The 11,775-nt window shown below is 37.0% G+C and overlaps 1 protein-coding gene across 5 annotated transcripts in view; it reads right to left on the reverse strand.

Annotated features, from left to right (window-relative positions):
* Positions 1–4,873: 4,873 nt before the first annotated feature.
* Positions 4,874–11,775, reverse strand: part of CEP135 (centrosomal protein 135) — a 40,810-nt gene continuing 33,908 nt past the window's right edge. For 3 of the 5 annotated variants that reach the window (XM_081960150.1, XM_081960146.1, XM_081960148.1), the window contains 6 exons: positions 10,590–10,775; positions 10,055–10,264; positions 9,625–9,827; positions 8,596–8,700; positions 6,656–6,796; positions 5,043–5,585 (listed from right to left, as the gene is read on the reverse strand). In XM_081960150.1, the coding sequence (XP_081816276.1) occupies positions 5,537–5,585; positions 6,656–6,796; positions 8,596–8,700; positions 9,625–9,827; positions 10,055–10,264; positions 10,590–10,775 (894 nt within the window). In that variant the 3' untranslated portion in view covers positions 5,043–5,536. The other 2 variants (XM_081960147.1, XM_081960149.1) reach the window with 2 other exon arrangements.

The raw sequence follows: 11,775 nt of genomic DNA on the forward strand, positions 1-11,775 counted from the left end.
GAGGAGGGAGGGAAAGGAGGAGGGAGGGAGAAGGAAAACGGGAGAAGCCTCGCTAGGGGTCCATCCAGCGGCTTGCGGGGTTTGAAAAAGGTCCTCCTCCTCTCCTCCCCCCCAACACTTTCACTCAAGATTCACCTGGTAAAGCCGATGGGAATAAAATAACCCAATGTGGCATCCTCATTGACTTCCTTACGTTCGTTCATTCATTCATTCATCCATTCATATATTTTATTTAGTTTGTCAAACATGTATGAGATAACAGGTATAAGTATAAAGATGGACATGAACACAGGAAATGGGGACAGCAGAACGGGGACGGTAGGTAGGCAGGCACGCTGGTGGGCTTATGCACACCCCCTTTACGGAGCTCTTAGGAATGGGGTGAGGTCCATGCTAGACAGTTTGAGGTTGAAGCTGTGAGGTTAGAGGATGTAACAATGGAGTTAGGTAGAGCAGTCCAGGCATTGACCACTGTTGCTGAAGTTGTATTTTCCGCAATGGAGCTTGGAGAGGTTAACCTTGAGTTTGTATCGTGTATTATTGAGGTTGAACCTGAAGTAGTCATTGACAGGTAGGACATTGTAGCAGATAATTTTGTGTACTATGCTTAGGTCAGACCATAGGCAGCGTAGTTCCAGGTTGTCCAAGGCCAAAATTTCAAGCCTAGTGGCATAAGGTATTGAGAGCAGAGGAGTGGAGGATTCTTCTCGTGAAATACCTCTGGACTCGCTCAATTGTATTAATATCTGATATACAGTTTGGGTGAAAGGGGGCTTCACTACTTAAGGCCCTATGAAGATCAGAGCCTGGTAGGAACAGGCGGTGTCTTCCCTCCCAAAGTGACCTGACTTTAATAGAAGTATTCCCTAGCATCCTAAATTAGGTTGCAGTATTCCCCAAGGGTTTTCCCACTGTACCTTCTGCTCCCTCTGGAGTTTAAAGATGAGCATAGATCTGTCTATGGAGATTCTCAGTCATCCAGGTCGGGGATGTCCCAAAGGTGTTTTTTTCCCCCAAAAGGCAACTGGATTTTGTTTTTCCTAGAAGACATTTTTGCTTCTCACCCAAGAAACTTCTTCAATTCTGACTGAATGGTGGTGGTCTGCAAAGAATATAAATCCTTACATCCTCCACCATTCAGTCAGAACCGAAGAAGTTTCTTGGATGAGAAGCAAAACATCTTCCAGGAAAAACAAAGTCCAGCTGCCTTTTGAAAAAAAAGCACCTTTAGGATTATCCCATGACCTGCATGACTGAGAATCTCCATAGACACCTTTGAGATTAGCATAAATCCGTTCCTAGTGTTTGGTATCAAACACTTGTACTCTAAAGAGGCATTTGGGGGAGTCAATTCCACTACTTTGTAGTGAGCTTGCACGGCAATGCTGGGCAGTTTTACTAGCTTCTGAATCAAAGATAACTTGTGGGAATGGGCTCTCTGGTATTTTGGAAGTAGTGTCAGTGGGAAACAGTCTACAGGAAAAACTACCACATTTTAAATGGGTTAAAATAATCTCATTAAAAATTATTTTACAATTTAGGTAAAGCCATGGAGATCTGAGAAAATGAGATACAATATGGAGAGAAGTAAAATTTCTGCCTATGCGAAATAGTTCTGAGAAAATGAATTCACCATGAAAGAAAACAATAATCAATTGGGAAAATATTTTCTGCACAATCTCTTATTTTCCAAAAAGTAAGCTTGTTATTTGTACTAATTCTAGAATATTATGGGTTTGTCTAAGGTGGGAGCTTTGCATAAGAGAAGATTTTGACAAAATTATCTTTGAAGATATAAGACAGATATGATGTTGATACAAATGTACAAAACAAATTAAACTGAATGTATTCCAAATAGAACCACAAGGCACAATTATGGATAGAATCATGGCACATATAAAACAGAGGAAGCTCAGTAGTCCAGCGTAGCACATAATGTGAAAGTTAATTAAATATTTAAAACTAACTATAGTACCTCAATAGTTAACATATAGATGTTCTTCTTAGTAAGAAGAAATGGCAAATTAAAGATGGCTCTGTGAAAAGCAAAGCTGACAATCATAGCAAAGAAGGAAGAGCCAGTGGGTAGACAGGTTATTTGAAGTTTTTCCAGATAAGGAGAAGGTGGGAGGTCAACCACATGTGCTCCAAACAGCTGCTCTTTGCCAAGAAACTGCAAGGCAACAGATCCTGGCAGGTTTTGAGAATTGGGAGACGATGGGAATAGTTGCCTTTCTCACAACTGTGGTTGGCATCTTTTAAAGGGCACTATACTCTCAAACTTCCTTTTATAATGACATTCAGAAATATCACTCCACATGATTCATTAGGGCTCACACAACAGTTTTAATCCACATTAATAAAGTAATGGAAAAGTACAAAGAAAATCAAGATGTAAAACTGATTTCATTAATGCCAGCTGCCTTGCTTGTTGTCTTGTGTGTGAAGGCAAAGCCACATATCAAATCCATTCTGTTGTCTAACTCTCCCAAATCTTCAAAAACATTTTTTCTTCTTCTTCTTCAGCAACTAAGTCACAATGTACAGTAGCATTCTGGTTATCTTTCATCATGGCTCAAGCAAATGAGAATTTCTTGGTTATATAAACAATGCAAAGTGGGGATAATTGCCAGGGGGGAAAAATGAGGTCCCATTTTCCATTATGTATGACAGAATTTTGTCAGCAGACTCATGTTTACTGGCTTCAGATGGATCTACCCAAGTCCAAAGATGTCCTTTGCATTCCTACTACCAGTCCACCTGCCTTCTCAACCAAGAAGTTTCAGCCTCCACTCTACAGAAGAACTCCCAACATTTAACAGAAGCATTATATCTAGGCTATACAAAGCCCTGACACTTCAATGCATGATATATTTATCAGTGACTATAGTCATAATATATAAACGTGACTATACTGAACTTATATTGCCAGGTCATTCTGTCTTCTATAAGGTCTTTTGAAGGGAAGCTTTTCCAAAGAAAGGATCCAGTCTTCCATACTCCTTTATCTTAGTGACAGCAATACTCAGGATTTTCACTGAGCTCCAGATAAATCAGCAATTTAGAACATGAAATTATTTTCTTTTCTTAAATACTTCCTCATCTGCTGGATTTGGTCAGACAGAAATACTCACAGCGTGGGAGTTCAATTTGTCCAAATTTCCAGAACACCATGGAAGCCCTTCTGTCAGGCTTCACCTGGTATGTGACCTTGCCTTCCCACAGAACTTGCAATTTATTTCAACAATCTTCCTTTCACATGACTTCTGAAACCACAGACCAGACTCGGGCAGAGTTTAAAGTGGCACAGCAGTTGTGCCTGCCATTCAGGAATGGTATTTTAGAAGGAAATACCACTACAGATCTGAAATGGTATGGACAATCATTTATCTGAACTGGCATAAGGTTTCCTGCTCAAGGAGAGGGTTGGACTAGAAGACCTCCAAGGTCCCTTCCAACTCTATTATTCTAAGGAGTCTTCAAAGAATTGCTGGTAAACTCCCTCAGTCAATCCAATCAGTGGCTACTGCTAATGCGCTTAAACATGTCATTCCTTGAAAGATAAGAGGTGGCACAGAGTCAAAAAAGAATATCAACAATTAAAACTTATCTAACCATCAAATTCCAAGGGCCTGAATCAGTGGTGGGATTCAATTTTTTTTTACTACCGATTCTGTGGGCGTGGCTTAGTTGGCATGACAGGGGAAGGATACTGTAAAATCTCCATTCCCTCCCAATTAGCTGGGATTTGGGAGGCAGAGAATAGATGAGGGCGGGGCCAGTCAGAGGTGGTATTTACTGGTTCTCCAAACTACTCAAAATTTCCGCTACCGGTTCTCCAGAACTGGTCCGAACCTGCTGAAAGCCACCTCATTTGAAAGGTTACATTAACAGAATCTTGCAAGGCTGAAAGTGTTTTTCTCTCTCTTCTCCCATCCCACTTGCAGAGCAAACCAGGGTCTCTTCTGAGCCTATTGCCCCACCCACATTCTTAGAATAGAATAACAAGAGTAGGAAGGGACCTTGGAGGTCTTCTAGTCCAACCCCTGCCTAGACAGGAAACCCTACACCACTTCAGACAAGTGGTTATTCAACATCATCTTAAAACCTTCCAGTGTTGGAGCATTTACAACTTCTGGAGGCAAGCTGTTCCATTGATTAATTGTTCTGTCAGGAAATTTCTCCTGTTCTAAATTGCTTCTCTCCTTGATTAGTTTCCACCCATTGCTTCTTGTCCTGACTTCAGGTGCTTTGGAGAATAGTTTGACTCCCTCTTCTTTGTGGCAACCCCTGAGATATTGGAAGACTGCTATTATACAATATTTCCCCTAGTCCTTCTTTCTATTAAACTAGACATACCCAGTTCCTGCAACCGTTCTTCATGTGTTTTAGCCTCCAGTCCCCTAATAATCTTTGCTGCTGTTCTCTGCACTCTTTCTTTTTTACACCGTGGCAACCAAAGCTGGATGCAGCATTCCAAGTGTGGCCTTACCAAGGCATTATAAAGTGGTATTAACACTTGTCTTGGCCTAAGTTGTCTTTTATTTGACCTTGGTTTTATCTCATTGTCCTGTCTCCCAAAGTCATTCCCACATTATACAGTAGGAGGTAGGTAATCCTTTTTTTTAGAGAGAGAAAACGCTTAATTATTTTGATGAACAAGGCCAAGGACATTTAACTAGAAACATCTGACACATAAGGCTTTAATACGGGCCTGGATGGACAGTTTGGCCTATAATTTGTATGGCATATTAAAAACAGTAATGATCCCTTTTTTTTAAAGTTTTAAGAACAGGAGGGATGTCAAAATGATACCATGTGAATTATCAATCAGTACTCAAAACTGTATGTTTGAATTCTTCTACCGAGACCATTGTTCCAGTTTATGTATATACTTTATTATAATAAGCTTTCACTACATTTAAGAATTGAGTTGTCGCTCTCAGTTGAATAGCCTTTTCTGTTCTTCTTGCCAGTGTCTATAAGGAGAACCGGAAAATATTTTTTTCTTCCAAGGATATAAATCAATCTGCAACTATTCCTTGAAAATGGAAATTGCTTTATTTAATCATAATATCATTAGTATCGTCTTCTTTAGTGATATCAAGTACATTAGTAACAACACAATCCAAAAGTAATGCTTTAAAGACAGCTATTATTATGGCATATACACCCCAATCCAAAATTCCATGTACTTTTGGTTATACAGATGGCTTATTTATGCCCAAGAATATTCCTCCTACTTTAATCCATGGATTTTCTTCAATAATTAAAATTGTCTTCTTTTAATAAAATATCCAGAAACATACTCAAATTATGCCCAAACTAGTTCTGGAGTTACATGTTTTTGTGCTCGGTGCAGATTGCTTGTTGAGGATAATATCAAGATGGTACAAAGCTTTGTCAATTAAGGAATGTGCTGTATCTGACAACTTGTTACTACATTGTGACAAAAACTACAACATGATTAGTTTCCTTGCAATAAAGTTCATTCTTACCTAATTAGTTTTGTATTTTAAACTGCCTCATTTTGTCCTTAAAAGCTGGAACTCAGGTGTACCAATTCCTCAAACTTTATTTCAGAACTTTAAAGAAAGGAAAAACATTGCTAAATGACATGATATTAACATTATTTATACTATCATAATTTAATGTATATAAATTTGCTTTTTAATATAAAACCATTTTTAAAATGCAGAGATACTTCATTTTAGAGATAACATTTAAAAGACACCTTTTAACTAATGATGTAACATTTTTACTCAGTTTAAAGGACATTATTAAATTAAACTTTTCATAATTTATTTATACATACATACACACATTTTATAAAATTACTGGTAAGAAAACAACCTGAATAATAGATATTAAGTCATGATTAAAGGACTTTTCTTCTTCTATATTTATCTGCTTTGCAGTCAATAGCAACTACAGACTGTAGCTGATCTAACTGAAAATAAATAACCTTGAAAGAAGAAATAAGAGTAACAAACCACACTATGACCTCCAATTCAGATGTTTAGTCTTAATCTGCAGAGCAAACCTATCACAATTATTAAAAACCAACCTAGCCTATGTGTGATAGCAGACTGTTGCGAACTTTGATTTACACACTAAGTGCTCCCACACAGCTTGTTGTTGTTTCAATAGTCCTAGTGTTAATGATTTAACATTTTAGAGGTAGAATTCATGTCAACGCTGACAGTGAGTCCAAACATGGAAACATCCCATTATTGTTCTGCTTTAAAAGTAACTGATTAATCCTTGAAGCCCACATTTCTAAGAAGAAAGAAAATGGAATGATTATATTGAAAACATGCCGATTAAGAATTAATAATCTTAGAATATTGTGTTTTTTAGAATGTATACTATGTGCCTCAAATTAGAACATGTCAGATTAGAAGTATCTTCAAAATAGCCATACATGATTTTAATTATACAAAAGCACCAGGTAGGTATTAATTATCTACCTGCCCTCATCTCTCCCACATTAAAAATGGTAACTATAAAATTCAGAGCTTAACTTTCTACAAGTACATTGTCTCTGGGGGAAAACCCAAAATACAGATCGAAGGTCACCTTTCATTTTGAAATATTATGTAAATTAAGCATATGCCTAAAACCAAAGGACTAAGCTACTGATTTAATTACTTACTTTTCTGTTCGTTCTGTTGTTACTGAAAATGCCCTCTCTGGAGAATGTGATGGGGATCTCAAAGTTGAGCTAAGTGGTGATGAAATAGGAAAAGTAGTGGTGGAGTAGCCAAGCCTTCGCATCTCTTGAATGGCCCGTTCCCTACCAAGTAGAAAATTATAACTGAACTCAAGTTGCACTTCCAAATACTGTATTTTCTTATGCAGAAAATGATTCACCATTTTTCTACACAATAAATTGGAATCACTTTTTAAAAAAATATTCTCTTTGCTAGCTGTTAAGAATTTTGTTTACAGTCAGAATTTGCTTTCCAGTAACTCTAGATCATGGATGTCAAACTCGCGGTATCACATTGCTGTCACATGACGCTTTGTGAGTTTTCCCCTTCACGGAGCTGGGGTGGGCATGGCCTGTATGTACCACATTTGGCCAGTGGGCCGCCTGTTCAGTGACAGTTTGAAGTTACAACAGCTCTGAAACAAATGACAACTTTTCACACTTACGACCATTGCAGCATCTCAATGGTCATGTGATCAAAATTCGGAAGCTTGGCAACTGGTTCATATTTACGATGATGCAGTGTCGTTGGGTCATGTGATCACCTTTTGCGACCTTCTGACCAGCAAAGTCAAGGGGGAAGCCACAGCCACTTAACATTTGTGTTGCTAACTTAACAAATGCAGTGATTCACTTAACAGCTGTGTCAAGAAAGGTTGTAAAATGAGACAAAGTGCACTTAACAACTGTCTTGCTTAGTAATGGAAATTTTGGACTTAACTGTAGTCATAATTTGAGAACCACCTGTACATTTTAGGTGGTACAGATATTAGTTGAAGAGAGCTTAGTAAGGAAAACCTGATTTCCAGTCAACATTTTTAATTGAATTATAAAATACAAAATGCAGAGTAAATAAAAAAGCAGTGGGGGGAGAAAAGGAAAGGAGAAATGAGGAAAGATAAGAAAAAGAAGCATTGACTTCTGACTGTTACACTAAAATAAGGCATTAAGATCAAATCACAACTTTTTGCTTTTTCATAATAATATGCACAAGCCATTTCTATAAAGATCTATCAGTCTAATTGGTAAAACCCAAAGTCAAATTTTCATTCTTTTCCACATCAAGCACAAAGTTTCCATGTGGAAACCAAAGTACTTATGTTCATTTTTTAAATCAAAGTAGTCAATGTTGCCATTTCAGCCAACTCCATCAACTTCTAGGATAGATCTGATTTCAAAGTGAAGTGATTTTTTTTTCCCTCCTGGCTAGGAAAACAGGATTGGTATAAAGGCGTTGTAAGCAGAAAGCTGGTAAACTTTAGCTTTCCTATATTCATTGCTGGGCTGGGGGGATGTGCCTAAATGCCTTAAATGCCCCTGTCTTTCTCCTTCTTTATGAACCTGAAAAATACTAAATGAAGGGAGAAGGAAGCAACAAGCATCATTACTTGCAGTAAATCTAAGAACGATCCTCAGCAGATAGCCCTAAAAGTGCACTCCTGCCAGCCTGTTAATCAGCTACTTGCAGAAAGCAGCAAATTGTTGGTTTTCTGATGCTATTTACCCTGACAAACTATTTGGTTACTGGGAGGAAGCCTTGTTCAATCTAAGCAACAAATAATTGATCACAGCTTTTTAAAAAAACAGATGCTTAACTGAAAGGTCTTGTGGTATTTATTGTTAGACATTAGTTTATTTTAAATGGTATTTTTTAATGTAACCCATTTTGAATATGCCCCCTTTTTGGCTTTTTATGTTGTAAACCACAACAGCATGAAAAGAAGAGTTAGAAATAGATTGCATAACTAAGAAACAGTACTGAAAATGAATTATTAAACTAGTTTTAATAATTTTTTGTGCCACCCTATAAAGCATGCTTTTCTGATTTCCTCCTTAAATGGGACTCAGAACGGTTGCTTTTTTAATAAAGCTATTTCACATACCGTTCAAATTGCTCTGTTGTCAGCTGTCTTTTCACAATATCATAATCAGTCTGCAGCTGTGCAAGTTTATTTCGCAGTATAGAAACTTCTCTAGTAAGACTTGTTCTAAAAATATTGTAAAACAAAGAGAAAAATATCTATTAGACATTCAGAAATGGCATTGTACCAAAGCTTTAAAAATAGCTGCAAACAGATAGAGACCTAGAAATTAAGAAAATATACCCATATTTGTGCATGCACATACAAAAAGTTCTTAAAATAAAGAAACCAACAAAACAGTCTACTTAAAATGTGTATATTTGGAAATGCATTCACCTGAAACTTAAAACAATGCATCCATTTGACATATTGCTGACAGAATTTCTTTGGTATTGCAATCTTTGCATTTCCAAGGGACCATAATGAACGAGATACTTGCATATGAATAGGCAGTACTACATGTATTTGTAGTGACAATTGTAATAATCTAAAACAGTGTTTTTCAAACTTGGCAACTTTAAGTTGTGTGGACTTCTGCTCCCAGAATTCACAAGTTATCCTGACTAAAGAATTCTGGGAGTTGAAGTTCACACATTGTCAAGTTCTAAATTTCAAAAACACTGATTGAAATTGTTTTTCACCATTGCAGCCTGAAGAATACAGATTGACGTATGTTGCCTTTAGCATATTATACTTTATATCTTATAAAGGGCACATGCAAGGTAAGAAATTAACCATACTTTCCTGAAAGAAACACATAAACCAAAAATGAGTAATTTAATCTTTCAATGCAAGTTAGGAAAATTGCTATTCCAGGAGAAATTTTTGAAGCCTGTTGTTTCTTACAAAACCCTTCTCACAATACTAATTAGAAAATCTGGATTTCGTTATGTAAAAATATTATTATTATTGTTATCATCATCATCATCATCATCATCATCATCATCATCATCATCATCATCATCAAGAATGGAGACATTTTTGCCCTAAATTACAAACAGCTGAAAGAAAAATATTGTAAAACAGGTCATTTTATACTTTTCAACATACAATTTACTCTCCGAGAGCGTTAACTTGTCTTTGAGCAATTGTATCTCTGAATCTTTTTCATGGGTTATCAAATGGTTCTGAAAATCGTTGTCTCTGCTGGTAGACAAGAGGGTTTCCAGGTTTTGTATTGTAACTCGTTCACTTGACAGTTGCTTCTTTAACAGCTCTGTTTCTGACTTTGAATTTTCAAATTCGGACACAATCTAGAGCATAAAAAGAATTGATTTAATAAATAACCTCACAGTAGCTAAGTTAGCCCACAGTTTCTGTCCTCCTCTCCATTAAGCCCTTCCGTATTCCAGCTGCTTCTTCTCCCATCTCTCCCAGGGAAGCTTTTCAAGCCACAGTGGCTTGAAGATTTTTTTTTTTTAACTTTAGAGTATATATCTATTTATTTTACCGTCAACATGCTACAATTTTTCTCTTTTACCCTCTCAAATTCCAGAGATTTGGATGTTAATTGACGCGAGAGCAGATCTTTGCTAGATTCCAGTTTGACACATAAGTCTCTAACAGCGGCCACATCGTGATTCATTGAAGATTTTTCTTCTTTTTCACGCCTGAGAATTTCTTCCAGCTTGGCCATATTTTTTGCCATTGAAGAAATTTGCGACTCATACGTTTGATGTGCAATGATGTGCTGCGTGAAAGACAAAAGTAGCTCTTTTTACAAGCACGGACTTCTATTATATTTTCCCATTTGCACTCAGTTATTCGGAAACAAAACAAACAATCCATATCAACTTGAAGTATTTTTTTTTTGTTCCAAAATACATTTACAACTATTTGCAAGACTTAACAAGTAGTGGGCAAGAGCAGGCATAAATCTGGAATTAGTTTTCCCCTTGAGACCATACAGATGATTAATGCCATCTGCTCCTTGTACAAATTTCTAATTAATGTCAAGGCATTTGATTAAGAAAAGCACAATAAAATGATCTAGGAAGCTGTAATTTTATAATTACCTCTTGAATTTCTTTTTCCAATAATTCTACTCTTTCTCTAAGGTGTCTTCGCTCAGTATCAATTGAAAGGAGCTCTAACCGTACAGAGCTGTTTTGTCCCTCAGCTTGATGGACCTTTACTTCCCATTCTTCGGCTTGGTTGTGAAGCATCTGGAACTTCTCCAATAATTCTTTATTTTCTCTTTCCTAGTATTAAGAGAAAATATATCCACTGAGCAATAAATCACTGAAATAAAAGTCTCAGCTACTATTTGGCCTCTCTTCTGTTTAGAAACTTGTTCCACTGAAGAAACCTGAATATGCATTATTTTCTATATGAGATAATACAATAATACAATACAATACAATACAATAGTAGAGTTGGAAGGGACCTTGGAGGTCTTCTAGTCCAACCCCCTGCCTAGGCAGGAAACCCTATACCGTTTCAGACAGATGGCTATCCAACATCTTCTTAAAGACTTCCAGTGTTGGGGCATTCACAACTTCTGGAGGCAACTTCTGTTCCACTGATTAATTGTCCTCACGGTCATAACTTCAAGATAACTTCAAGATTAAATGATTATACTGTTACACGTAACACTTTAAAAGATTTGAGGCAGATATGATATCCATTGATCATTACGTGTAAAATGTAATACCTTGTATCAATTTTCTATACTGATTTTACAATAAATAATTTGGATTTTTTAATGTTGTCTAGGTGTACGTATAAAAAAGCAAGGAGATCAGCCTGGCAATCAAATGTAGGTTAGTCAAATCTTTGTGTTTCCCTATGGTTGTGAAAGTTGGAGCTAAAAAAAGCAAGACAGGAAGAAAATTGACTTGTCTGTGCTAGAGAAGGCTCTTGTCTATCCAGCAGAGATGACTAACAAGCAAGTACTGGAGCTCATAATACCAGAGATGTCACTGGAAGGCACAAATCACAAAACAGTGTCTCATTTATTTTGGCCATGTCTTGTGGGGAAATTCACTGACAAAGCAATTACGTTTGGAAGAGCTCATGGTAAAAGGAAACCAGGCCACCAAATAACATGGTAACTGGACACCATCAAAGCTGACACCAGCCAGAGCAGAGAACCACTCAAAGAAGAGCAAGATCAGAAGATATGGAGAAATCTGGCTCATAGAATCACCAAGGGTCGGACACAACTGAATGGATAACATCATCATCATCATCTGTATGTAT

This window comes from Natrix helvetica (genome assembly GCF_964273705.1).
Source record: "Natrix helvetica genome assembly, chromosome: 7".
Classification (NCBI taxonomy): domain Eukaryota; kingdom Metazoa; phylum Chordata; class Lepidosauria; order Squamata; family Natricidae; genus Natrix; species Natrix helvetica.